General features: G+C 36.8%; 1 protein-coding gene across 1 annotated transcript; it reads right to left on the bottom strand.

Annotated features, from left to right (window-relative positions):
* Window positions 1–211: 211 nt before the first annotated feature.
* zdhhc3b (zDHHC palmitoyltransferase 3b) lies at window positions 212–24,863 on the bottom strand. Its single transcript, XM_030148254.1, has 7 exons — window positions 24,464–24,863; window positions 9,212–9,543; window positions 7,712–7,836; window positions 5,741–5,837; window positions 5,418–5,499; window positions 2,830–2,960; window positions 212–1,187 (listed from the first exon to the last, which is right to left on the bottom strand). Exons 2-7 carry the CDS (start codon window positions 9,512–9,514, stop codon window positions 1,029–1,031), a joined length of 897 nt encoding a protein of 298 aa, XP_030004114.1. The 5' UTR covers window positions 9,515–9,543; window positions 24,464–24,863; the 3' UTR covers window positions 212–1,028.

The following is a 24,863-nucleotide window of genomic DNA, read 5'->3' as shown; positions in this document are numbered from 1 at the left end:
TCAGAGTTATCATTATACATGATGTGAGTAAATGCTTTATATCCTGTACTTGATGGGAGAAAACTGACAGAATCATAAAGAAACTCCGACTCAAACTTTCGGTCGTACACCCAGCACTACTGTCACCTGATTATTGATTATTCCCACTGTGAGACTATTTCCCTTCTCTTTGCTTCTCACAGTGATGACTTTCCTTTTCAACGCATTTTTAATCTGCTCTAAGCACCAGATAGGTGGAGTATTACTGTAGATAAAAAGTCAATCAAAAGAAAATCAGACACATTCTTTAGATGACCTGAACGTATCCACCAGTCAGACAAACTCACTTCCAATAGTACTTCACCAGCGTGATCCTGTCTCACCCTGACTCATATTAAGGCAAAATGACAGGAACTTCTTGTTAAAATATCAGATGATGCTGTTCACTAATGTCTAAGGCAAATCATCTGCAGCATTCAACAACAACAACAACAACAAAAAAACTATTGCGGTGACAGAAATACAGCAAGTGACGTAATCACAATGTTTACAGGAAGACAAAAACCCAGGTGACCATTTTGGCGCCTGGACTGTGCTGCTTTGAGCAAGAACATTCTGGACTTCAGTTCACATTGTTTAGTCTTGAAAGCAGGAAATGATCAGACGCAATGCAGGATATATCAGTTTCTTGAATAGTTTCGCCGGTTCTTATAAAGTAGTCACTGTCGACGTGTTGCTGCTCAGTTTGACATGTCTATTCTCTGTAGAGGTTGATGGTTTTTTTAGTGAAAGTAAAACGGCTACACCTCACGAATCTCACTCAGCACCGAGAGGGAAACGATAAAAAGAAAAGGGTGACATCTTTAAAAAAAAAAAACCAAAAAACAAACAAACATGATTTAAGAATGCAATAGCTTATAATTGAACACCCTGAAATATCCATAAAGAAACATAGAAGTGGTTAAGAGGAGTTCATGCTCAGTGAAGTCCAGCGATAATAACAGACCGTTATCCATCAGTCTGTGTGAGCTCTGTTGAGTTTCCTGTTCTCACACAATGTACTGGTACACGTCTGCTTTGCCGTGGTCGGGCGTCGCAAATGGGCTCAGCCAGGCTATAGAGAACGGATGTCCGAACACCACCTTCATATTCATCCACTTTGATTTTTTGGCCCATCTCCTCTCCTCTTTCTTCAGCTGCTCGATACCCTGCAGGAATAACATTCACAAGAGGAAATGTGTTACTGTTAAAGCTGTGAACACGCCGCTGCGCCTTTAAATGTGCATAAGCCATAGTAACAGATCTCTGAAAAGGATTAAAAATGTATCAGGGTTTGCCTTCTTTTGTTGTTTTTTTTTCTGTGAGACACGTTAATCAGTGTTGGGTGACTCACCCTGTGTATCCTCTGATGTCTAAAAACATCTCATAAACACACAAAAGGTGCACCAACCTATTAGACTGAAGTGACTTAAATAGATTATCTGTGTTATGAATATCGTAACGCTGTGAGTCATCGTCGTGGGTGGTGGGTTGAGCAGATGCATTATGAGAAAATGCTCTAATCTGAACCTATCTGGAGGCTTTAAGTGAATTACCTGCTCCTACTCACATCTGGATGGATTTAGAACTGCTATCCTAAATCAACACAGCTCATCAGAGAAAGGCAGAGGTATGTAATTTAGTATCTGAAAAGTTTGGATAAAACGTAGTAGTGGTTGGAATGAATAAAGTATTACAAGACAAATGCCATTATATTCTGATTCCTGGGTAGTTTTTACCCCTCTTCTATTGGTTGCAGTGGTATTGTACCAGTCTGTGTGTTTGTACAAACTATGCATCAAACTCAATGGGGTGTCCGAGTTTGTGCAATACTTTTAGATTAGATTAGATGAGATTTTATTGATCCCACAATGGGGAAATTCAATGGTCAAGGCAGCAACAGAAAAAAGTGCAAGAAAAAAAGTGTACATGCATAAAGATAGTGCAAAAGCAAAGATGTCAAATGAGATGTCAAATTGTGTTTTGTTTTTCTGCCCCTTTCCTTTTTTTTCTTCTTTCTTTGTTTTTTTCCTCACTTTATCAGTGTTGTTTTCTTTTCATTTCTGATTGTGCGTTTGTTGACATCAAAAATGAAGCATAATGTACCAATCAGGGGATCTCAAGTGTGTACTATGATAAAGCTTTGCAATAAAAAAATATCTGAAACATATACCCTACCGGTCAAAAGTTTTAGAACACCCCAGTTTTTCCAGTTTTGTATTGAAATTCAAGCAGTTCAAGTCCAATGAACAGCTTGAAATGGTACAAAGGTAAGCGGTGAACTGCCAGAGGTAATAAGAAAAAAAAGGTAAGGTTAAACAAAACTGAAAAATAATGTACTTTTTAGAATTATATAAAAAGGCAAACAAGAAATGGGTTAACAACTTAAAGCAGTTCTGTAGCAATGGAGGTTGATCAAGCCTCAAAAGTTGGTGCTACCAATTCCTACAGGTGTCCCAACGTTTCTGAATTACTTCCAACCCCCTCTGTCTGCATAAAAGTAGTGTTGGAAAAATTGGGGCGCTCTAAAACTTTTGACCGGTAGTGTATTTTCCATGACTGGAAAATTGGTCAATCATTTTCCAGGTTTTTCAGGACGCGTGGGAACCCTGAAATTGTAAAAAGTCAGACAGCGCTGATGGGACACGAGTGTCTTGCTTAAGCAAGAAAATATTCCTTATATTATTAATATTATTAATATTCCTTCAAAAATATGAACGTCGCCGACAGAAACACTCAGGTTCAAATCCTGCAGTTACAGAAAAACTCAGAGGAGTGAGATGGCATCATGAGCCCGGTGCGTTCACTTACCGTCTCGTCTGTGCAGATGGAGTGAACCTGGGTCCCAAACATAACCGCTGTGAAGATGAGGAAGAGGAGACCCTCAAAGCACAGGAGGATGAGGAGTATGACGGTCGCTGGTGGAGAGAAGTTACTGCACTCTAGTGATGGAGAGAAAGGAGAGACAGATTTAGAGTTAGAGAAAAATAGAAGAGGAAAATATTAATATTACTGAAAGGCCTCATGCACTGGAAATTATAGCGATCAGCCCTTCCATTATGACCACTGACAGGCAAAGTGGTTTTAATGGTGATTATCTCATTACAAGGAGACCTGTCAGAGGGTTGGATTATAATAGGAAGCAAGTGAACATTTAGCCCTCGAAACTGATGTGTTAGAAACAGCAAAAATGTCCAAGAGTAAGGATCTCAGCTATTTTGACGAGGGAGCAATTGTATAATCACTGGGTTAGAGTATCTTCAGATGGTGTTGTTCAATCCCAATGTAAAGTGGCTAGAACCAACCAAAAGTATCTAAAGAACAACCAGACCTCGACCACTTGAGCATCTACAGTCGCGGAAAAAATTATTAGACCACCCTTGTTTTCTTCAATTTCTTGTTCATTTTAAGGCCTGGTAGAACTAAAGGTACATTTGTTTGGACAAGTATAATGAGAACAACAAAAATAGCTCATAAGAGTTTAATTTCAGAGCTGATATCTATCCATTTTCCATGTTTTTTTTTGATAATAACCAAAATCACTTCAGTTCTTACATCAATATCTGTGGCAGGGGTCTCAAACATGCGGCCTGGGGGCCAAATGCCAAAGGTTCCAATGTGGCCCGTGGGATGAATTTGCAAAGTGCAAAAATTCCACAGTCAAGGGTGTCAAACTCATTTTAGTTCAGGTTCCACATGCAGATCAATTTGATCTAGAGTAAAATAATAGCAGAATAACCCACAAAAAATAATGACTCTGTATGTTCTTCTTGGTAGAGGTGAAAAAAATATTACACTATGCCTATAAATAATGACAACTTCAAATGTTTGTCTTGGTTTTACTGCAGAAAATATTTACATTTACAAACTATCCTGTAACAATAAAATGTGAATAACCTGAACAAATGTGAACTACCTGAAATGTCTAAAGAAAATTAAGCACAATTTTAACAATTTTCTGCCTGTAACTAAGTGTTTAGTGTCTTTTGTAGATCCGATCCATAAAGCATATGTACAAATGAGATGTTGAGGCATAATATTGTTAAAATTGCACTTATTTTTCTTACAAAATTTCAGCTTTTTCAGGTTATTCACATCTTTTTTGTTTGGATAGTTTAGAAAAGTAAGTATTTTCATAATTTAATGGGGGGTTTTTTTGCACTAAAACAAAGACAAAAATTTAGAGTCGTCATTATTTATAGGTTATTATGCTATTATTTTACTAGTCCAGCCCACTTCTGATTAAATCAGGCTGAATGTGGCCCCTGAAAGAAAATGAGTTTGAGACCCCTGATCTATGGCATTGTACTGACAAAAACAGTGCTTTTAGGCATTTCATGTTTTCTTTTCTATCTGTTTTAGTCACATGATACACACAGGAGTTAGGACTTGATTGCATAACCATTTTTGATGACTTTTGATGGTCTAAGAATTTTTTCCGCAACTGTATGTCATCACATCACATATCACTAATTTCCCCCTGGGATTAATAAAGTATTCTGATGATTCTGATGATGATGTGACCAAAACATTATTACCACCTGTCTAATATTTCATCAGCTCTTACCCCAGGTCTAGACTCCACCAGACCTCTGAAGGTGTGAGGTGGTATCTGGACCAAGAAGCTGTGACCCAGTCATCACCGATACAATACGGCCCATGTCACAGTCACTCAGTTCCTTACATTAATCATTTTGCTGCTTCCAACACATCAGCTTTGAGGACTAAACGTTCACTTGCTGTCTAATCCATCCAGCCCAGTGAAAGGTCCAATCATAATGAAATAATCATTATTATTACCACCTCTCCTGTCAGTGATCAGAATGTTATGGCTGATCTCTGTAATTCCGCCCTTATTAGAGGCAGATATGCTACTAGGGATGCAAATTATCAATTAATCCATTAATCATGTGTTGGTTGACCTTATCAATCGATTAACAATTAATTGATAAGCGGCAATTTTCCTGAGAACCTTTCTCTTTTGATAGGGTCTATTAGAATAAAAGGTAAATACTGTTTACATACTTCATGAAAAAAGCATGTCATATTCCTTAATGATTGATTTATTGTACCATTGGATACAATACAGGCCATTTATGTAATAGAACTAAATAAATTCTGCACAGAAATTCAATAAAATAAATGGATCTGAAGAGGGGCAGTTTAGAAGAAATGGGCATTTCTGACTTTGCATCACTTGCTGACATGACTGAGTGAGATTTCAGGAGAGATGCCCCCCCCTTAATTGCTTACATCCCTATCTGCTACTGAACCTTATAAACTCTTAGCCTTTATTTTTTTTAAAGCAACTATACTTTACAACTTCATCTGAATAGCAGTAATTTTATTATTCAGCAACTACACACATAAATGTCCTTATTTCATATGAGGACTCTTACTTGACCAGTCTTCTTCAAAGCAGAAAACAAAATGGAAAGCCACCATGAGCAGTGCATGGAGGGATATCAGTGCAATGTACATCTGAAAAAATACAAAGAAACCCATAATTAACACTATGATAATCTTGACTCATAATTGTAATCATCACTGAATCAAAATGAAATGTTATGACATTTTTTTGACAGCTAAGACATAATACCTTACTTTACAGTTACATTTTTAAAGTTAGTGCATTTGTGAACATAAAGAAACGGCAGAGTGATGTTTACAGTGAGAAAAAGATAAGAGTGAATCTGTGTGAGCTTTCTGAGGTGAGACTCACTGTGAAGAGTACAAAGTATTTCTGGTTGTTCTCTCCGACACAGTTGTTCACCCAGGGACAGTGGTGGTCCATCTTTTTGATGCAGCGTTTACAAACACTATGGACACAGATACATAATAGCATGTAACTAAAATACTGCAGGAAAATCATGACCTAATTAATCACCCAACCAGAGCATCTACGGACATAAAAATGGATTCTGCAAGTTTTCAAGATCAGTCTGGCATTTTTCAAATCCATACTCACAAGGAATGTACAAGGACTATCAAGGCAATAGATGAAAGAATCACCCATAAAGTAAATGCATTTATTTACAATCAAATGAACATGACTAAATAGAACTGTGTGCAAGAGCATAGTTGTCTGGTGTTTTTTGCGAGAGGAGACACCGTTTTAATCCACACATCAGCTGGGTGTGTTCTAATCAATCCTGATCAAGCTGAACACTTTGCGTGATGTGATTATTAGTTCCATGATGGTTTTGTTTACTTGTTTTGTTGCAGTGTCATAAATACAAATAAAGGGGTTTCCCTTCCTTTATTTTTCCGCAGAGGCACAAAAAAATCAACATGGAGAGATCAAAACCAACTAAAATGACTGTTCCTAGATCAGATGGTGGCTGTTGGTCCCCAATGGGCCTATTTAGTGATTTTGGTTTTCAGTTTGTTATTATCTGCTCTAGTTTTTCCAATTTCAAATTTTTATATAAAGTAATCACAGTCCAAATTATGTTAAATTGTTTTTTTTTTTTTATTGTAACATAATTTATTTTCCTGCAAGGGACACATAAACCTCCACCAGTGAATCCAAGCCTTTCACAGAGCAATTTTTTGTCAAAAAGCTTCTAATTTTTATCAACGTTGATGAGAGACCATCGCTTTTCCCCACAACACCAGCACCTAAAGTGCCTATAAACCAATGAAACCCTGCAAATATTTGCCAAAAACACAGTTAAAACATAGACAGATGCTGTCCATTGCAAAGAACATTTCATAAAAAAATACATAAAAATTTAACTGAAAAAAACTGTTGCATTGTGCTGTTTCCAATCAAGATTATTTCATGTAAAAAAAAGCCCAAACCTTTACTTTCCTGGGCCTCTGGAGGTTAAGATAAGACCAGTTTTTAAAAGGACCAGATATGTGTATATTTAAAGACTTCTAGAATAAATCATAATGTCCACCTTCAGTCACAAATCCACTCTGGTGTTGATGCTGATGGATGTGAGACTAAAACAGTCCTTAAAGCCAGACGTCTCTCAATCACAGAGCTGGAGTGAGTCAGTTTAGTGTGAGGGTGTGTATATGTGTGTGTTGAGTGGGGGGTGATTTATCTGACAAAATTGCACTCACTTGACAACTCAAGTAAGACCTGACGACTGATAATCAATTATCTGTCAAACCAGAAAGTCACACTCAATCTTCTAGTGAGGAAACTGTATTAAAAAACATTGCCACTGGGTGTGTAATATATTATTCTAATGCGTCTTCAGAGACAAGTGTATGATCCAAACCACCCACAATGCAATAATATTCAGAACAAACGCATCTATTTCATTCAGACTGACACCTATGTTTCCCCCGTGAGGGAGAATGACTCACAAGCTTTCCAATTCAATTACTCTGCACTGTTTTTGCGCTTTTCATGTCTTGAGATCTCAGGGAAACCATGGAGTGGCCACAGAGGGCACTCCTGATTACCAAGCTGCAAAGTCTGCTGGGAAATGCTACACAGCCACTTGAACAAAAAACACAGAAGGAGTAGAAGAAACACCCAGACAGGAGAAGCACTGGAGCTGTTGGGGAACAATTAGAGGACAGGAGTGGAGTCGCATCAGGACTTTCCCCCTTTAAGCTGCAGACCTCAGCAGAACACCTACTCCCACATTTTCAGACTTGCATGGCTTGCATTGAGAATACGTAATCTCCCTCAGAATCTACAGTCTCTCACATATGCTCCCAGTGGCTGTACCTGCAGTGGTGAGCTCTGTCAGGTTTAATGCTGCAGCACTTTGGACATTTGTACACCACCTGTCCCGGTTTAAGCTGGAGGCTTTCGATGAACTCTTTGGTAGCGTTCCCTTTTGGCACAGCTCCCTGGAGACAGGAGAGGAAAAACAGGGCTGAAAAGGAGGCAGTTTGTTATTGTGTTTCACTGCAGATGACATTAATATTTCTGCAGACACATCTCATCGATACAGGAAAAAATAAATTTAAAAAACATTTAAAAACACGAAAGTTCATCCTTAACCGTCTGTTGTCTGAAGCTAAATAAATATTTTGGAATCTCAGTGCATGCAACAATTATTTGCCATTTTCACATCACTCCTGAAACCTGTGTGCTATTTCCCTTTTTTTTTCATTTTGTTTTTATTGAAAAAGGTAACAAAATATCTCCAACATTACCATTCATACACATATTAGCTATTAGAGCCCTTTTCATATTCCTTGTTTTATACATACAATAATGTAAAAAAAAAAAACCAACTAACATATGAACTGGGTGCTTACAGTTTTGGTATTTCTCACTTAAAAACTATCATAACATTACAGTACCTCTGGGTTCTTTAAACATTACATATGTTTATGCAGAAAAACATAAAAAGAAGAAAAAATACAGGGAGATTATGAAAAAAGGGACATTTTTAGAGAAGTGATTCAAATTCTGGGCAGCTAGAGGATACAAACTTGATCCATTTGTCCCAAATATGATAAAATTTATCCCTTTGGATTCTGATTAAGTCAATTTCTCCATTTTGAATATTTATATGATGATTTTGTACCAATCTTCTATTGTTGGTGGAGCTGGGTTTAACCACCCTCTTGTAACAAATTTCCTGCTGGCTGCTAAAAGCACCTGTAATAATTTTGTGTCCTCCCTCTGTTCTAGTACCGCAACATCACCAAGATATAGATTTACAAAGTTATCGGTAATTTGAACCTTAAAGACCGATATTAAAGTCCCGTGGACACCACTCCAATATTGGTGCATCTTGGGGCAGTCCCAGAACACATGATAATGATTAGCCTCCTTTGAGCCACACTGCCTCCAACACTCAGAAGGGCTATCTCTGTATTTACCCTGATGAGGAGTCTTAAAATATCTAACAACATTTTTCCAGCAATGCTCTCTCCATTCTAACGAATTGGTAGACGACCACTGAAACTGACAGATTTCTTCCTATTTCTCATCTGAAATTCTTATTCCTGCTTCCTTTTCCCACTTATTTTTGACATGGAGAGTATTATCACTTCTTGCAAGCATAAACACATTATATAACAGAGAAATGGCCCTTTTTTTAGTGTGGACTGTGAGCTATTTCTAATCAAAACGATAATTTAATGTAAAAAAAACCCTCAAAACTCTTACTTCCCTGGGTCTCAGGAGGATAAAGCAGCTAAAATCTGCATGAATACATCTGACTAAAGGAGCCAAACTCATGCTCAGAGTACAAGTGTTTGGCTGACTGACCGGGTCTGTGCACATTGCCCTGGCATGAGATGCGAGGGCGAGGAAGGCGAGGCCGTTGAAGAGCACCCCGTTGAAGAGGCTGTAGGCCACATTCTTGGCGGGCAGGAGCATGACGAACACCACCACGAACTCAGCGTAGAAGACCAGGAGCCAGGTGATGATGCCGCACACGATGCCGCAGCCGTCGCGGATGAACCACATGGTGTCGGAGCCGGTGCGGGGCGGGGGAGGGGCGCAGTGCTCGGGCTTCAGGTAGCCAGCTTGCCTCTCGATGTCCCTGGTGCGGTGCGCCGGGCTCTTCATCCTACAGCACTCGTAGCTCTAACCACATACTGTGAAGAGTGATGAGAAACAGATGGAGAAGAAGAGGGGGGTACAAACAGAAAAGACTTTAGCAAAGAAATGGAAGAGGGATTTGGATCCGACATTCAGTGAGAGGACATGTGTCTGTAATAACACAGTGAAGGGTGATGTCACAACAACTACACATCAGTGCAAACACACTAATTGTGACCTACATCCTCAAGGAACATAAAGACATGAACAAGTGAATCAACAACTGAGAGACGTGAGGAAGCATTAACAGCAGGAGAAAACAACCGGACACACGATCCATCCTGGCTCTGTATTTAACACTTTAACACCATAGAAATATAGAAGATTCACTGTGTGATATTTAGTGCCATTTAACCCCTTACTGCCTAAATTCAATTACAATTATATAAAAACTAAATTATTTGTGTTGTTGCTGTCAAGCAGATTCTAAATTAACTGGAGATTGTCTATTTTAATATGCCGCCTACAATAGCTACGATGCAAATTAGCGACATTAGGCATAACTGTCATAACAGTAATTGCAGAAATTTTCCAATTTCTTTTTTTTCTTTTAACTTCATTTTTATTGTTTCTTTTATGTACATTACAAAACAAGACAACAAGGGGGGAATATGGGATACATCAACTATAACAAACCTTGTGACTAACAATTGTTTTTAGTAGTGTGACGTTGAAGAGAAAATTGTCAATTTCTTCCATTTATCATGACACTGTTCTTCTTGAGTCCTCAGTCTATGGGTCAAGATCTCCATCTCAAATATTCCATTCACAGTTTGTATCCAGTTGTTAAATGTAGGTGGTTCTAATCTGCACCATTTTTTGGTAATAGCCTTTTTACAGGCTGCTAATAGTATTTTAAACAAGTATCTATTATTTTTTCTTACATTATTACCAATCATACATCCAAAATACATCACCAAACATGTTTTAGCAATTGCATAACCCAATATCTTAAGAAATTTTCCAATTTCAGGTATGTAGATTTTTTTTTTATTGATGCTGCTATTGATCAGTTCCTCCACTCAACAATCCAAAAATCAGTAGAATGGGTGTCTCTCTTCACCCTCTTAATCTTCTACAGTGTGAACATGTCTGTGTATGTATGTGTGGTATATACTGTACATGTCTAGTGTAGTGGCTGATGTTGTTATATTAAAGGTTGTTTTGTAAATTTCATGACAGAATTTGAGCCGATTTTAATGGACTACTGACCAAATGGTTACTTCAGCATCATTATTGTAACTGCCTGGAATTTCACACTCAGTTCATCCCCAACATAGCACACAATTCTATAGATTGAAGACAAAAAGAACATAGAAAAAAACCTGTTATATCAGCAGAACTTGGCCCTGATTGAATCTAATTGCAGTGAATTGACATAATTAATCAACTGCTGGCTTTTTCCTGCTCCAAACTATCACCATTATATGAGCATTCTAATATGGATGTACTGTACTGTGCAAAACTCCTGAGTCCATATTAGGTTTATTAGTTTAGTCAAGTTCTAATGAACACATATATGCATTTCTCAGTCTTTGTATTAAGATTCAATCTGTATATATGTGAAATATGTACAGCAGCAAAAACAAAACAAAGACAGAGAGGAAGCATTTAGTGTGACCTCCCTTTACACTTAACACTTTTGCTCAGACATTATGATATTTATAGCATTAAACCATCAAAGACCCAAACAGCCACCAGTGACCAAAAGCATCTACTTATCTAAACTGTTTAATACCTGTTGATCCACTAATCCTGTTAACAGATGCAAATAATTGTTGTAAAATTCAGTTTGTCATCTTTTCATGGTCATCTGATATGACCCATTTGGACATTCAGAGGCTCCGTAGTTACCGTGGAAACACCATCATCTTCTACAACATTGATTCACCAGTAAAACCCATGGAGTTGGGTCAATGACAGTAGATGGAGATACTTGTTTTTATACTCAGTTATTAATATCTTTGCTAAAAAACTCACTTTTTCTTCAGCTTCTCTGTTTTTATATAATAACCCTCTGTTTTAATCTGAGTTTTAATGAACATCTATATGATGAGTAAATTAAAGCTAGGAAAATATCAGATGTACACTTAAAAAAAAGCAAAATATAGAGGATAAAAATCTAATAATTGGTGATAAATCACTTAAGAAAGGTCAAATAGAGAGAAAAAAATAATTTGGGAACTGCCGCAAAAGTAGCAGTGGGTCTTTATCGGTTAATTTTCTGATATTTTACACCAGGTTTCATTCAACACATGTCAGATGTTTATAATCATTTGTGCTGCTTCTTGTCATGGGGTCAGAGGTCACATTAAGGTCACATTGACATTAACCTTTAGAGCCCATTTAGTTAAATTTTTTTGTATGTCTTTTAAGGCTGTGCACATATTCCTGTATTTTCTTGTTGTATCTGAAGAAAAATGAATGAGAAATAAATAAGCATGATCATGCAACCCTGTAAAAACAACAAAGCCACAGACTTTTTCCCAGTTCTGTAATGTGTGTATGAATGCTTCAATAGAGACATTTTATTTTTCTTCCTCTTACACTAGAAGCTGATTACAAGCATTTCTACAGACAACCTGTCACACAACAAATGACACTTAAATGATGAGATGAACTGATTCTTCTGACTGTCAAGAGTGTTTGTATATTTAGAGCCTGTAATGTGGGAATAAAAGTGAAACAAAACAGTGCTTTGACACCACAGCCTACACATTTGTCCTGAGCTGCACTGGGCCTGCTCTCCAGCTCTTTTTGGAAACGCGTCTTATAAATAAGGCATTAGATTTGGGCAAGTCTGAGTGTGTGTGGATGAAGACGGTGTGACTTCAAAGGGGCCAAAATGTCAGAAAACCAAAAATAGGCCTCGGTATTATATTCAGATATCACAGGCTGAGATAAAGCAGCTTGTGCTTGAGGAGGTTTGGACCTCAGTGCCCTCCTGGACAATAAAAACCAGAACACAATGAAACTGCTTGGTCATTCCAGGATTCAATCTATCCATTAGGCTTAACTGAGCGATAGGCTAATCACACTTTTATGTCTGTATTAATTACGGTTTGGCTGTTAAACATACATCCCAAAGGAAAGGGATTTAATCAAACTGAGAAGAATTCCTACAGTGCATTTGGGAGAGAATTAATCAAACTCAACTCTGGATTAATCTAGAATATCTCATGATCCATTACAGCCAAAGACCAGATCACTCACAGACTCACTTCCCCTTCTGCTTTGCTTTCAGTTCCCATGATGCTCCGTCGCCACACAGAGCCTCACCAGTATTATTATAGCTGAAAAAAACTAGGAGTAAATCTAGCAGTGACAAATATTTTTTTTTATAAACACTACAACAACAAAACAATGAACTAAAACAAAATAAGACTGCAGGTAAATAAAGCGTCATCTTTATTTTAGACTTTTGTTTTGACTTGTTCATTTCTGAGCTCTGCTATGGGTAAAACACTGTTAATAGATTGTGGTGAATGAGCATAAAGCAGCTTTTCACAACATGGGACTATTAATAAATAATGTATTTCCAGCTTCCTCCTATCTGAAAGACACTTAAAGTGTCTGTACTTTCTGTCATTGTTTTGGGCATTAAAGCTGAATAAAACAGTCCTTTGTTCCTGCAAATAAAAATATAAGCTGCTTTATTATCTGTTTTATTCAGTGTCGGGACTGAAACTCCAATTAGAACCAAGCAGAATTTCAGTTTTGCTTATTGGTTTCCAAACACAGTAACCCTACATTCATTTGTTTATTTTACAAAGACTACATATCTGCCAAACGTACTTTGGCAGCAATTAATAAACCCAGAGACTGAGCCAAATGAAGTGTTTGTGTGTGAATAGTAAAATATAAGGCAAATACAGATCCATCTGTTGGTCAACAGACACTTAAAAAGCCTCCAAAATGACTAGCAGTTAGTCTAATATCTGCTCTAGATTAATGTTCGTCTATAATTCAAGAGTTTTTAATGTAGGGGTTTCCACTACTTTTCCATTATAAAATGTTATAAGAACTGAGACTTCTTTAAAAGACACCAAACTAGACCAGATGTTAGAGTAAATAAGGTTTTTAAATTATGGCAATTATTTGTAAAAAAAAAAAAAAAAAAAAAAAGTGTATTGAATTCAATGAGAAGATTTCTGTACTTTCAAAATACTGTAATAATGTAGGTCTATAATGAGGAATCACCCAGTTTAACACAACAAAAAATCCTTCCACAAACACGGAAACTCCTGTCATCTATATTATAAAAGCCAAGTGACCTCTGTGTGTGTATCAGCTTTATAACTGATAAACTGGACAGAGATAGCCTTTGCCTTTTGGAGTACTTATGTATTTTGGGTCAAGGACCACAGAGGCCAAAACTGCATACTGATAGGACCAATACTTTTGGAGTTATTACTTTTTTAAAATTACAATGGGCTGACAGACGGCCTCCATTCACAGCCAGAAATGGGGGGTGGGGGTGGATCTGGATCAGCGGAAACACCGGGACACGACGGGAGAACCGGTCTGCCTGTCATCACACACTAACAAGGTCCGTCTGATTCTTATTGTGACCCGGTTCCACACCGCCGGTCCACGATCAGACCCAGCCCATTAACGCCCCACCCCATTTTTATCTCCATATTAAAAAAAAAAAAAAAAAAAAGAAAGAAATTGCAGACCACTGTTGTTTACTGCTGCCACTACAGAAGCCAAGTTCAGCAGATATCAATGTAAAATGTTCTGATGCACAGATTAATCAATGTATCTACAATTTAAGCTTTTAACCACATTTTGGAACCAATAACAAGAATCATTTCCTGAATCAATTACAATCAAATTATACCCACCCCTCTTCTTATCTTCATCTGTTATGACATTATCTGTGAAAAATGAGAACCGTGAAGGAATACGATCTTCTGCGTGTCCTCGTAGATGACATTCACCTCTGAGTGAACCGGAGCCTGTTTTTATGGTTGGAACTATCGCGTGTGCAACAGCTGATACGACGAACATGTGTGTGGTGTTTACTATCACATGGCAGGGGGCCGTTAATCACTTATAGGGAGTCCTTCCTGTGTCTCCCTGGGAAACCATGAACCAATGGGGGGTCAGGAGAGAACCGGACATGGAGGAGCATATTAATACTTTAAGCAGCCAGGAGACACTTTATTAGTTCAAATGAGTGAGTATGGAGCTGGTGCCCCTGCCTGCTGTAAATATGCTTCTTTACATACATTTCTGTTGATGCATAAGGCAAGGTTCAACTCCTGACCTATAAGCAGTTAACACACATCATGAAAATACTCCAATACAAGTTAAAGTTCTGCATTTAAACCTTACTTTAGTCAAAATATATAAGAATTAGACGAAAAACAAATTTGAAGCATTAAAATTAAATGTAGTAATTGTGCAGTAAAATGGTCCCTGCCAGTGTTTTACTATCATATACACTACAAACAAAAAGTTAAGGATATTTCATTTTTTTGTCATTTTTGCCATTTGTAAATAAAACTATGTCTGGTCATTAAAAAATGTCTTTCAATTCGATTCACACACAAAAAAGAAAAAAGCAGTATGCAAGAATCCCAACTGAAAAAAAAAAACAGCCCAAAAATTAAAAATATCAACTTTTTGTTTGTAGTGTGTCATGTTTTTGATTCAATTCAGTGCTACATTAATATGTATGTTTAATTTATTGTACAATGTGTTTAACATAAAGACCATTTTTAACACTTTGTATACTGTTGGTAGTTTAACCTACAATAATGCATCACATTGAGGTCTGTTTTAAGCTTTTTCCCAATTTCCCCGTAGGCTTTTAAGGAGTTTATTCAACTTAATGAGAAGCAGAATCTTCTACGCCCATTAAGGAACAGTTCATCCTTCGTTTACAGTAAAAACAAAACATGTGGAGATACAGGATTCTGACTAAACAGGAAGAGGATGAAAAACTGTAACTGGAAACCAACTAAAACTGTGAGACAAATGGAGTGGAGTTGAAGTATAAAGCTGTATGATGTGGAGAGAAGCTTAAATTTATACTTAAGTAAAAGTACAGACATTTCTCCATTGCCTATGAGCTATTCCCAGATATAAATGTATTCACTGCCACAGATCAATACTAGAGAATTCATTTCATAAAACAGTGAAGCCTGGAGAATCATCCGTTCAAGACTGATGTGGAAAAGGACTCAGTGCAGATCAGAGTTTGTATGTAATATACAAATGGATTAGAAAGATACACTAGTCCTATACTTGTGTCACAATCACCACCCGTTATCCTGAAGAGCAATAAATCTGTATATCAACCTTAAAAATAACACACCATTTGAGAAATGTGCCCATTTTTCTCATCTTCGAGCCACAGTAGCCACGAGAGCAACAAGATGGAATGTGACTAAGAAAGCACTTTCAACATGATAAAAACAGCACCACCAAAAGATGGATTCAAAGCAGTTGTGATACTTGTAAAGGAGCCGAAAACGTGTGTTACAATGTGAAGCTTACAATGATGTGTGCTCAGCTTCTCTCGGACCTAAGTCACCATGATAAATGGAAGGAAGTTGTAAAGAGCAGGTTTAATCCCCCAACAAGGACAAACCATAATCGATTACACAAACTCTAACTCTACACATGGGGGTTAAACATAGATCTGGAAGAGTTACTCTTTTAATTAAACCATTTTTCAGTACATGTAGCTGCAGCAGTTCCAGCAAGCCAAGCCTAAAACTGAGTGGAGCAGTGTCTTTGTAACTAAATGCACTCTGTGGTTTTAAAGCACAGTGTGACTGACTCTAACTGTACAACCTCTTGACCTTCATTCACTACGCTTGTCATCACACAGTGGAGGTCTTTCACGGTTGGAGGGGATGCTGGGGGTTTGGACGCATCATAACTACAGGTCAGTGAATACAACACATGGCTTCACCACAGTGGAGGTAACACAAGTCAATGCATTTAACGAAGAAACAGAATAACTAAGATTTTAGCCGACATCCAAAACTTGGAGTATTTTCTTGTTACGCTTCATGGAACTAGGACAGTATCTATTAGAGCTGACTATAGACTGTTTCATGCCGCGTTTCCATTATGTGGTACCGGCTCGACTTGACTCGGCCTTTTTGCGTATCCATTATGTAACAGAACCTGGACTCTGGTACCTGGAACTAGTTTTTTGGTATATGCTCAGCCGAGGTTCCAAAACAGGGATACTAAAACATGACCCATTTTTTCACTAAAGACAAAATCATGAGAATTAGTAATATAATAAGAACTGTCATCTAAACATCTTAGCTAAAAAAAAAAAAAATAGTCCCACTCTAATATTTCAGTGAACTGCCTTCAGCTTTGATTACAGCATCATTTCAATAAGTTTACGCCAAGTTACAAGATTAATTTGTCACTTTTTTGGACACATAATGTTACTGAACTAGACCTGACCGACTGAATCACTTCATCCACATCTCCTCTCATTCTTTTTCCACTGAAACACAGTCCACACTCTTTATGCTCTCTACAAAGTGATGGTTGTTTGACAAATGAGAAGCTCCTCATTGTATCAGTTAAAGTTAAGGAACATGTTGTAGATGAAATTTAGTAATCATTACAGTAATGTTGACATGTTTTAGTTCATTCAGCTGTTTTATTGAGAAAATTTGAGGAAAATATTGGAAAAACAGGAGGAATCAAAATGAGAATTTCTTATAACTGAAATAATTACAGTACTGTCATAATTATGTGACTACTACTACTTTATTTATACACACCATTATCTGTATTTATATCTTTTGATTTGGACAGAGAGGAGAGAGCTGCAGAAAGAAGGTGTGTATTCTCACATTCTGAGGTTTTTTCCCCCTGATTTCAGACCCTGATACTTTTGATTAATCTTATATTTAGTCAATTTATTCCAGGGCAACTTTAAGAATGAAAAAAGGAGTTGAATTTATTAATTACTTTAAATTTCACTGTCATACTGTGATCTTAATATTGAACAAAGTACATGTCTAATGAAAGTTGAGTAATAATAGTCCAAAATTAGACATATAAATGGGCCTATAAGTATATATTTAAATCTCAATCCAATCGATTTTCTTTGTTGAAATTGTAAAACAAATGACTATTTTCAACACCCTGGAGAAACGAGCCTGTGAAACAGGTTAATACAAACTAAAAACAGAGAAACACATCCAAACTGTTAAATAATGCAGTTGTTTTCTGGTCAGACTTGTTTCAGTGATGGGGCTGCAGGAAACATGGAATGTGATTATATCAAGAATCCATGCATTAGAAATAAAGAAAATAACAATAAACACATTTTTAACCGGATAAAAGAGAACTTTTCTATTATGAAGTAATTGCAGAGTTGATGTGAAAAAACAATAGAGCTGAGGAAAACACCAGCGTTCATTAACAACTAACTACTAAGTCAATTGTGTCTTTTGTAACAGGCTGGAGAATGACTCTATAGACTTCGCTCAGTGAATAGTCGTTTTTACAATAAAACTACTGAGTGATTTGATTGTAACAGACATACTTAATGAGAGCAGCCTTTTCTTTTCTAGTCTCAGTCTGAACAAAAGCAAACAGATGAGAGCTACTGTTTTCTTCTCCAAACTGAGACACGACTGCTGCTTCGTCTTTGCAGTACAGTTGGACACATAACGTCAGTCAAAGTGCCTCATTTACAGCAGAGAAACAACCTTAAACACATCCAGTCAGATATCCGATCAATCGTGGATGTGTATGTTTGATCCACCAGTGATGCTGGAGGACAAGTTCAAGTATTTGACAGAACTGAGAGATGGTTTCAGTAAATGAGAGCAGACACAACGAGAAACATGGGGAGAGATGGGTGTAGAGATGTGACGCTGATGGATTTGACTTCCTGTTGAGATAAACACTTAATTACCTCTGCAATGTACTGTAACTTTAACCTCATCTGTCAGTTCATGTCTCTAAATACTGGTATAGAACAGTACACACACTTAACCCTTAAAGACCTAAAACTATTTTTGTAGTGACTCCATTAAATTTAACTGTTCCTTAGTGATCACCACCATTTATCACCACATATTATAATATTATCCTCAACATTAAGCATTTTTTTCAGTGAAAATGAAGTGTTTTCCTGCATTAAATTTACTGAATATATTAATGTTCAAAAGTTTTTATATCAAACCAGACCAAACTTGAAGAAATATATCATTAACTGAATGTAAAAACAAGCATCTACAACAACTGTCATTTGTCAAACTACATGGGTTTTATTTCTAAACCAATGCTGCAGAACATGACGATGTTTCCTTGTTTGTTATGGAGTTTCTGAAAATTAACAGTGGTCATATCTGGTGCTGCTGAAAAGCTGAGAAACTACATTTTACCTGAATTATTTAACTGTATTGTCAGTATTAGTGGCTCAAAAGTTATTAAACATTTTATATCAGTAGATACTTCAGGTTGCCGCCGGCTGTTTAGGTCTTTGAGGTATTAACACAGATAGAAGAATGAGAATTTATTTATTTATTCTTTTTTTTTTCCCTTTATCAACATAATATGGCATAACAATATCCCAAACCATCAGATTTTCAGTTCTCATTCAATAAGTTTACACTTTCTACTTGAAAACTTCAATAGCTGCCTCCATTCACAAATCTAATACTATGGTAATGATAACTTTGAGCCAAAATTGGGTTTAATCAAGGAATAAGGTTTTGGATGTATATTGTAATAATAATTTCATGTCATTCATTCAACTTACAAACATATAAAGAATGCCAGTTAAATATATGTGTTTTTTTAATATCTTGACATTCCTTAACCCTAAGATGGGTCCAGTTTTAACTTAAGTTGGCGTAAATGTTATGTTTTAAACGTCCTATGGACTTTACTTATTTGCAGTTTGCACAGTTCCAATAAATGAAACAAATTTTCTCACCTCATCTTTGATTCATTTTGTCGAGCATTTCCAATCTGTATCGAATTATAGCGAATCGTATTGAATAATATCGTTGACCGAATATCGTGATATACATCGTGTGGTGAGCTGAATATCGCGTATCGTATCATATCATGAGATTAGAGTATCACTACAGCCCTAATCTCCAGGTACAACCTCGTCTTTCTACCCTAGAAACCATCAGTCAGAACATCCCAGATGTCTGATATCTTCTTAATACAGGCACTTAGTAGATAAATGTGGAGGCTCGTCAATGTCCTACAAGTGTGCAAGACAGATTTAGGAGAAGACGTGTCAGAAAATGACTGGGTTGGAGCTTGGTCCTCAAGCAGTAAATACTCAATGGAAATTATTACAATAGAAGTGGATCTTTGGACAATATATTAGTCCTGTTAAGTTACATAATATTACCCTAATATTTAAAGACTGTATTAAATGCAACCACTGAAAGGGATCAGATTTACGTTGTATGAGGGAATGACCCCAGGTAGGTTTTTTTGGGGGGGGAAGTCTTAAAATTGGTAGATCAGGTTATTGCTAAAGTGGGCTTTCTAAATCCTAAATTATGCATTTTACTCAGAGGGATTTTTTAGTTTCTAACACAAGTTCCTTACTCAGTATTTTCCTCTTGGAAGCTAAATGATGTATAGCTTATTTTTGGAAGAAGCAAAACATTGACTTGCTGTAACAAAGGTTGAAAGAAAAGATTACTCTACTTGTTACTAAGACATAAACTCTGCAAATGTGGAACATTTTCTAGAACATCCTGGACAATTATAATGCATATGATGGACAGAAAGACAATGAAATTAACTGAACTTTTCCTCCCCTTTTTTCTTTTTCAAGTGATTTGTAAGTTACTTCTGCTTTTGTTTCTTAGTATGTATTATTTCTCTCTTTTTTGTACTTTTGATAAATGCAATAAAGTGATATTTCCAAAAGACGTAATCTCACACTGGAAGATTAACCACATTAAAAGGCAGATGGAAGATGTGCTCTTCAGACTGGCACATTCATTACCCATCACCGCTATCACAGTCATCTTAATCTAACCACATGTGTTTGCATAAGTATAATCCTCATTTTCATTCACCCGGATGGAACACAGACGTCATATTTCACTTCTATTTCTGCATCATTGCTCGCCGTTTGAGATTTGATATAATAAAATCATCTGGATGCCTCTGCATCTCTTCATCTCAAAGCAATTAACTCCTACAGACCTTTTCACATCACATGTTTTGACTTGTTAATGCAGATGAAAACATAGGTGTAACTGGTATCATTTAAAGGGGGCGTATCAGTTTCAGATCTGACATCTGGGTATACTGGTTTACCAGAATAACCTCCTGACTCAGTTAGATGGAACTAGGATAACCTTAAACTGATACTAAAACGCCTTCTCTTTGAACACATTGACTGTGCTTCCTGTTTTAACCCTTAAAGACCCAGCACTACTTTTGTCAGTTCCCAAATGACATTTTTTCTATATATAACCTTTCTTAAGTGATTTATCACCATTTATCCATAATAAAAAACTCTGTATGCTGTATTTCATCATGTAGTTTCAGTATAAATAAGATATTTTCCTATCTTTAATTTACTAATCATGAAGATGTTCGTAAAAGCTCAGATTAAAGTTGAGGGATATTATATCAAATGCAGAGAAAAATGAAGAAAAAGTGAGTTTTCAGTCAAATCTATCATTAACTGAACAGAAACCGAGCATTTCCATCCACTGTCACTTATCCAACTCCATGGGTTTTACTGGTGAATCAATGTTGTAGAAGATGATGGTGTTTCCACTGAATGTCCAAATGGGTCATATCTGATGACCATGAAAAGATGACAAACTGTATTTTACACCAGTTATTTACATGTATTGATAGGATTAGTAGATCAACTGGTATTAAACAGTTTAGATCAGTAGATGGTCTTGGTCGGTGGTGGATGTTTGGGTCTTTATGGGTTATTAACCAGGGTGGACAGAGGCAGAAATGATATCTGCTGATTTATTGGTTATTGGCTTTTTCCCGCCCGAAAATATCATAGTTACATCACATATATATTTAATATGTGGCCTATGATTTTTTTTATTTGCAAAGTACAAAAGTAATTTATGTGTTCTACTGATCCATAAATGGCTCTTAGACTTCATTACATGCACTGTATGTGGGTAAATTATTAGTGTTTATATTATTACAATTATCTGTACCACTTTATTATCCTTATCATGAAATCCTCAATCACGCCAACGCATTGCTGAGCCTATCTACATAAACACAATTATATATGGCCCTGCTGTATGTCAAGAGTGATGCTGCTATGTATTGTCATGGAAATATGAAGTAAAAACATTTATACAATGAATGTTTTCCCTTCATATTTGACAAATATATAATAATATTGAATATGGGTGTATTTGTTATTTGTTGGTATTATTGGCTGCTATAATAAGGTATGTGAGGTATTATGATTACATTATTTGCTGTGAGAAAGAGATGAAATTCTTAAATGGATAATCAAAACTGGTTTAACACTGGAGAAGAAAAACCTGCAACTTGTCTGTGAATCAATCATAATCATGTAGACTTACAGGCCTGAAACTGTTAACACTAAGTTGTGAAATGAATTAACCACAGTTCATAGTTTCAGGGGATGAACAACCTGCAAAATACACTGCCCGACCAAAAAAAAAAAAAAAAAGTCGTACATGCAATATTTGACTGCACCACCTCTGGTTTTGATGACAGGAGACATTCACTGTCACATCTTTTTTTGCCATATAATGCTCATGTAGTGTCACAATAAGGTTCATAGTTTTTCATCCATAGTTGCATTCATTTTTAATTACTGACGATGGAGAATTGAACTGCTGCATCACGTCTTCATCTCATCCCAAATTAGAGTCTGGACTTTATGGAGGCTAACCCATGTGTGAAAATGATGTCTAATTCTCCCTAAACCATTCTGTCAAAGGCTTGATGACCCTGACCAATCCTGGCATTGTCCAATCTTTAGGGACATGAGAGGCTACTTACTGCGTCAGTTAGAGTTAAATAACCTGTTCCAGCTGAAACATTATTAAACACTGCAGTATTTACCCATGGAAGGATCTGAACTATTTGCTCAGTTAAATCCAGTGAATGCTTCCTGTAATCAAAACCAAAGGTGGAGCAGTAAAATATTGCATGTGCGACTTTTTGTTTTGACTGTGTTTATGTTGATGGTTGATCACTGATTCTTTCTCTAAATCTTCAACTGGAAATCCATAATATTGGACTATTATTTGATAGATGTGACGAAGAAAAGCACGTTTCCCATTTGCAACCAGAAAAATGACAGTGAATTGATTTGTTTCCTTCCACAGTCGATTAATGGACTAGTTACTGTGACTGTACTTAGTAAACATTCATTTGTGTTTGAATGATATGATTTCATGTTTTAGTATCACAGGATGAAAAACATAGAAGGAGGTTTAATTTTAAACAGCAAAAGGTTCGGACTAACGTAAAGCAAATGTGTATTTCTGTTGTGGGAGTTAGAATGTGGAATTCCGCAGCAATGGAAGAGAAAAGCTGCACAAATATTTTTCAGTTTAAAATGAGAATAGAGAAGCTTTATGAAAACATGTAATGAAATACTTTTATACTTGTGGCAGTGGTTCTCAACCTTTTTTGGCTTGTGACCCCATTTAAACATCAAAAATTTCTAGTGACCCCAGAATGAAGACATTTTTTTGCTCAAATTAATTTGTTTTTGATCATGTAATAGTTTGCTATACTTTGTTGCAAATAAACGTTAATTTTAGACAACATTTAGTCTATATAATGTATATTATTATGGACAGAGGCAGAAAAGCCAGGTGTAGATTACTGCACAAAGTGAGAATTTGATTTTCTTTGGTCAGGATATGTACAGTCAGTCCACCTTGGATTTACAAGACTGACAATTAATACTGAACAAACAAGAACTCAAACTATGAATTATGAAAGAGCTGCAGCATCTGAAACCGACCACAATGAACATTTGACAGATAAACAGAACCACAGTGCTTCAGTTTCAGACTCGGACTTTGTCATGTCTTTTATTTATTGTGATTATCTCTGTCAACTCACCATATATTTTCTATTAGTATGTTTTTCTTAATTTTTTATCAATTACTAGAAATTTCAGGGGATCCCATTTGAATTCCAGGTGACTCAAAGTGGGGTCCCGACCCCAAGGTTGAAAAACACTGACTTATGGATTTTGGATTTGTTTATTTTCATTGACTATTGTCATGTAAACTGTTCACTGTAATGGCTGTAATGGCAACTTATCTGATGTAAGCAGATGTTTTAAGAAAGGGGCAGGTATTATAAGTTTTCTTCATCCTGCTCCTTTTCAGTCATTTAGATTGGAATGAATAAATACATTTAAAAAAAAGAGGAAATAGAGTCAAATTAATAGCAAAAGCCAAATATACATACATTAAAGATTTTATTTTAGGCAGCTTTTATTTTTGACAGGTTTTCTAAATTTTCTTACGTTTTTTAATTTAACTTTCAGTTTTTTCAGGTTTTTTTTTTTTTTTTTTTTTTTTTGATAGTTTATAAAAGTAAGTATTTTCATAATTTAATGGGTTTTTACACTAAAACAAAGACAAAAATTTGGAGTTGTCTTTATTTATAGGTTATTATGTTATTATTTTTCTGGTCCGGCCCACTGCAGATCACATTTAGCTGAATATGGCCCCTGAACTACAATGAGTTTGACAGCCCTGCTGTAGATTATTTGAAGACTATGAGGACTGAACTTGGTGGAAAAGCTACTGTAACACCAGGAAGTAAATGTGTCATCTGGAGCAGGATGTCAGTGTCCAGTGTTCATGGCTGATGAAAGCGGCTGTTTTCAGATTACAGTTTAAAAAAAAAAAACACTTAAAGCTCTTCACTCCACAGGTTTTCACTACATACCTCGCACTCTCCAGGCTCGTCCACGAAAGTTTGCCGGAGTCCAGTCGTACTTTGAGTCCGTGTGAAGTGAAAACACGCCGGAGTGGCTCTCCCTCTTCTCCTCCTCCTCCTCCGCGGCTCTGTGTGCTAGCTCAACCCGGGCTAACCTCACTGCTCTGCGGACAGAGGCTGCTCTCAGCTCCCTGGCTCCGCTTCCTTCTCCGCCGCCTCCGCTTCGGTTTCGACACGGTGCTGCTTCACCTTTTCGTACGTTAACGGCAAGACCGGGCCTTAAGGCGAGCTGTTGCACAGTTCCACCCGATACTTCCTCCGGTGTTGGGTCCAGAAAGCTCTGCGGGCAGCGGGACAACAAAACGCAGACCAACCAGGAAGTGTCCGTCCGCCGCTCTGTGCCCTGGGT

This window comes from Sphaeramia orbicularis, chromosome 11 (genome assembly GCF_902148855.1).
Source record: "Sphaeramia orbicularis chromosome 11, fSphaOr1.1, whole genome shotgun sequence".
NCBI lineage: Eukaryota > Metazoa > Chordata > Actinopteri > Kurtiformes > Apogonidae > Sphaeramia > Sphaeramia orbicularis.
This window is presented reverse-complemented; position numbering and strand designations above follow the sequence as displayed.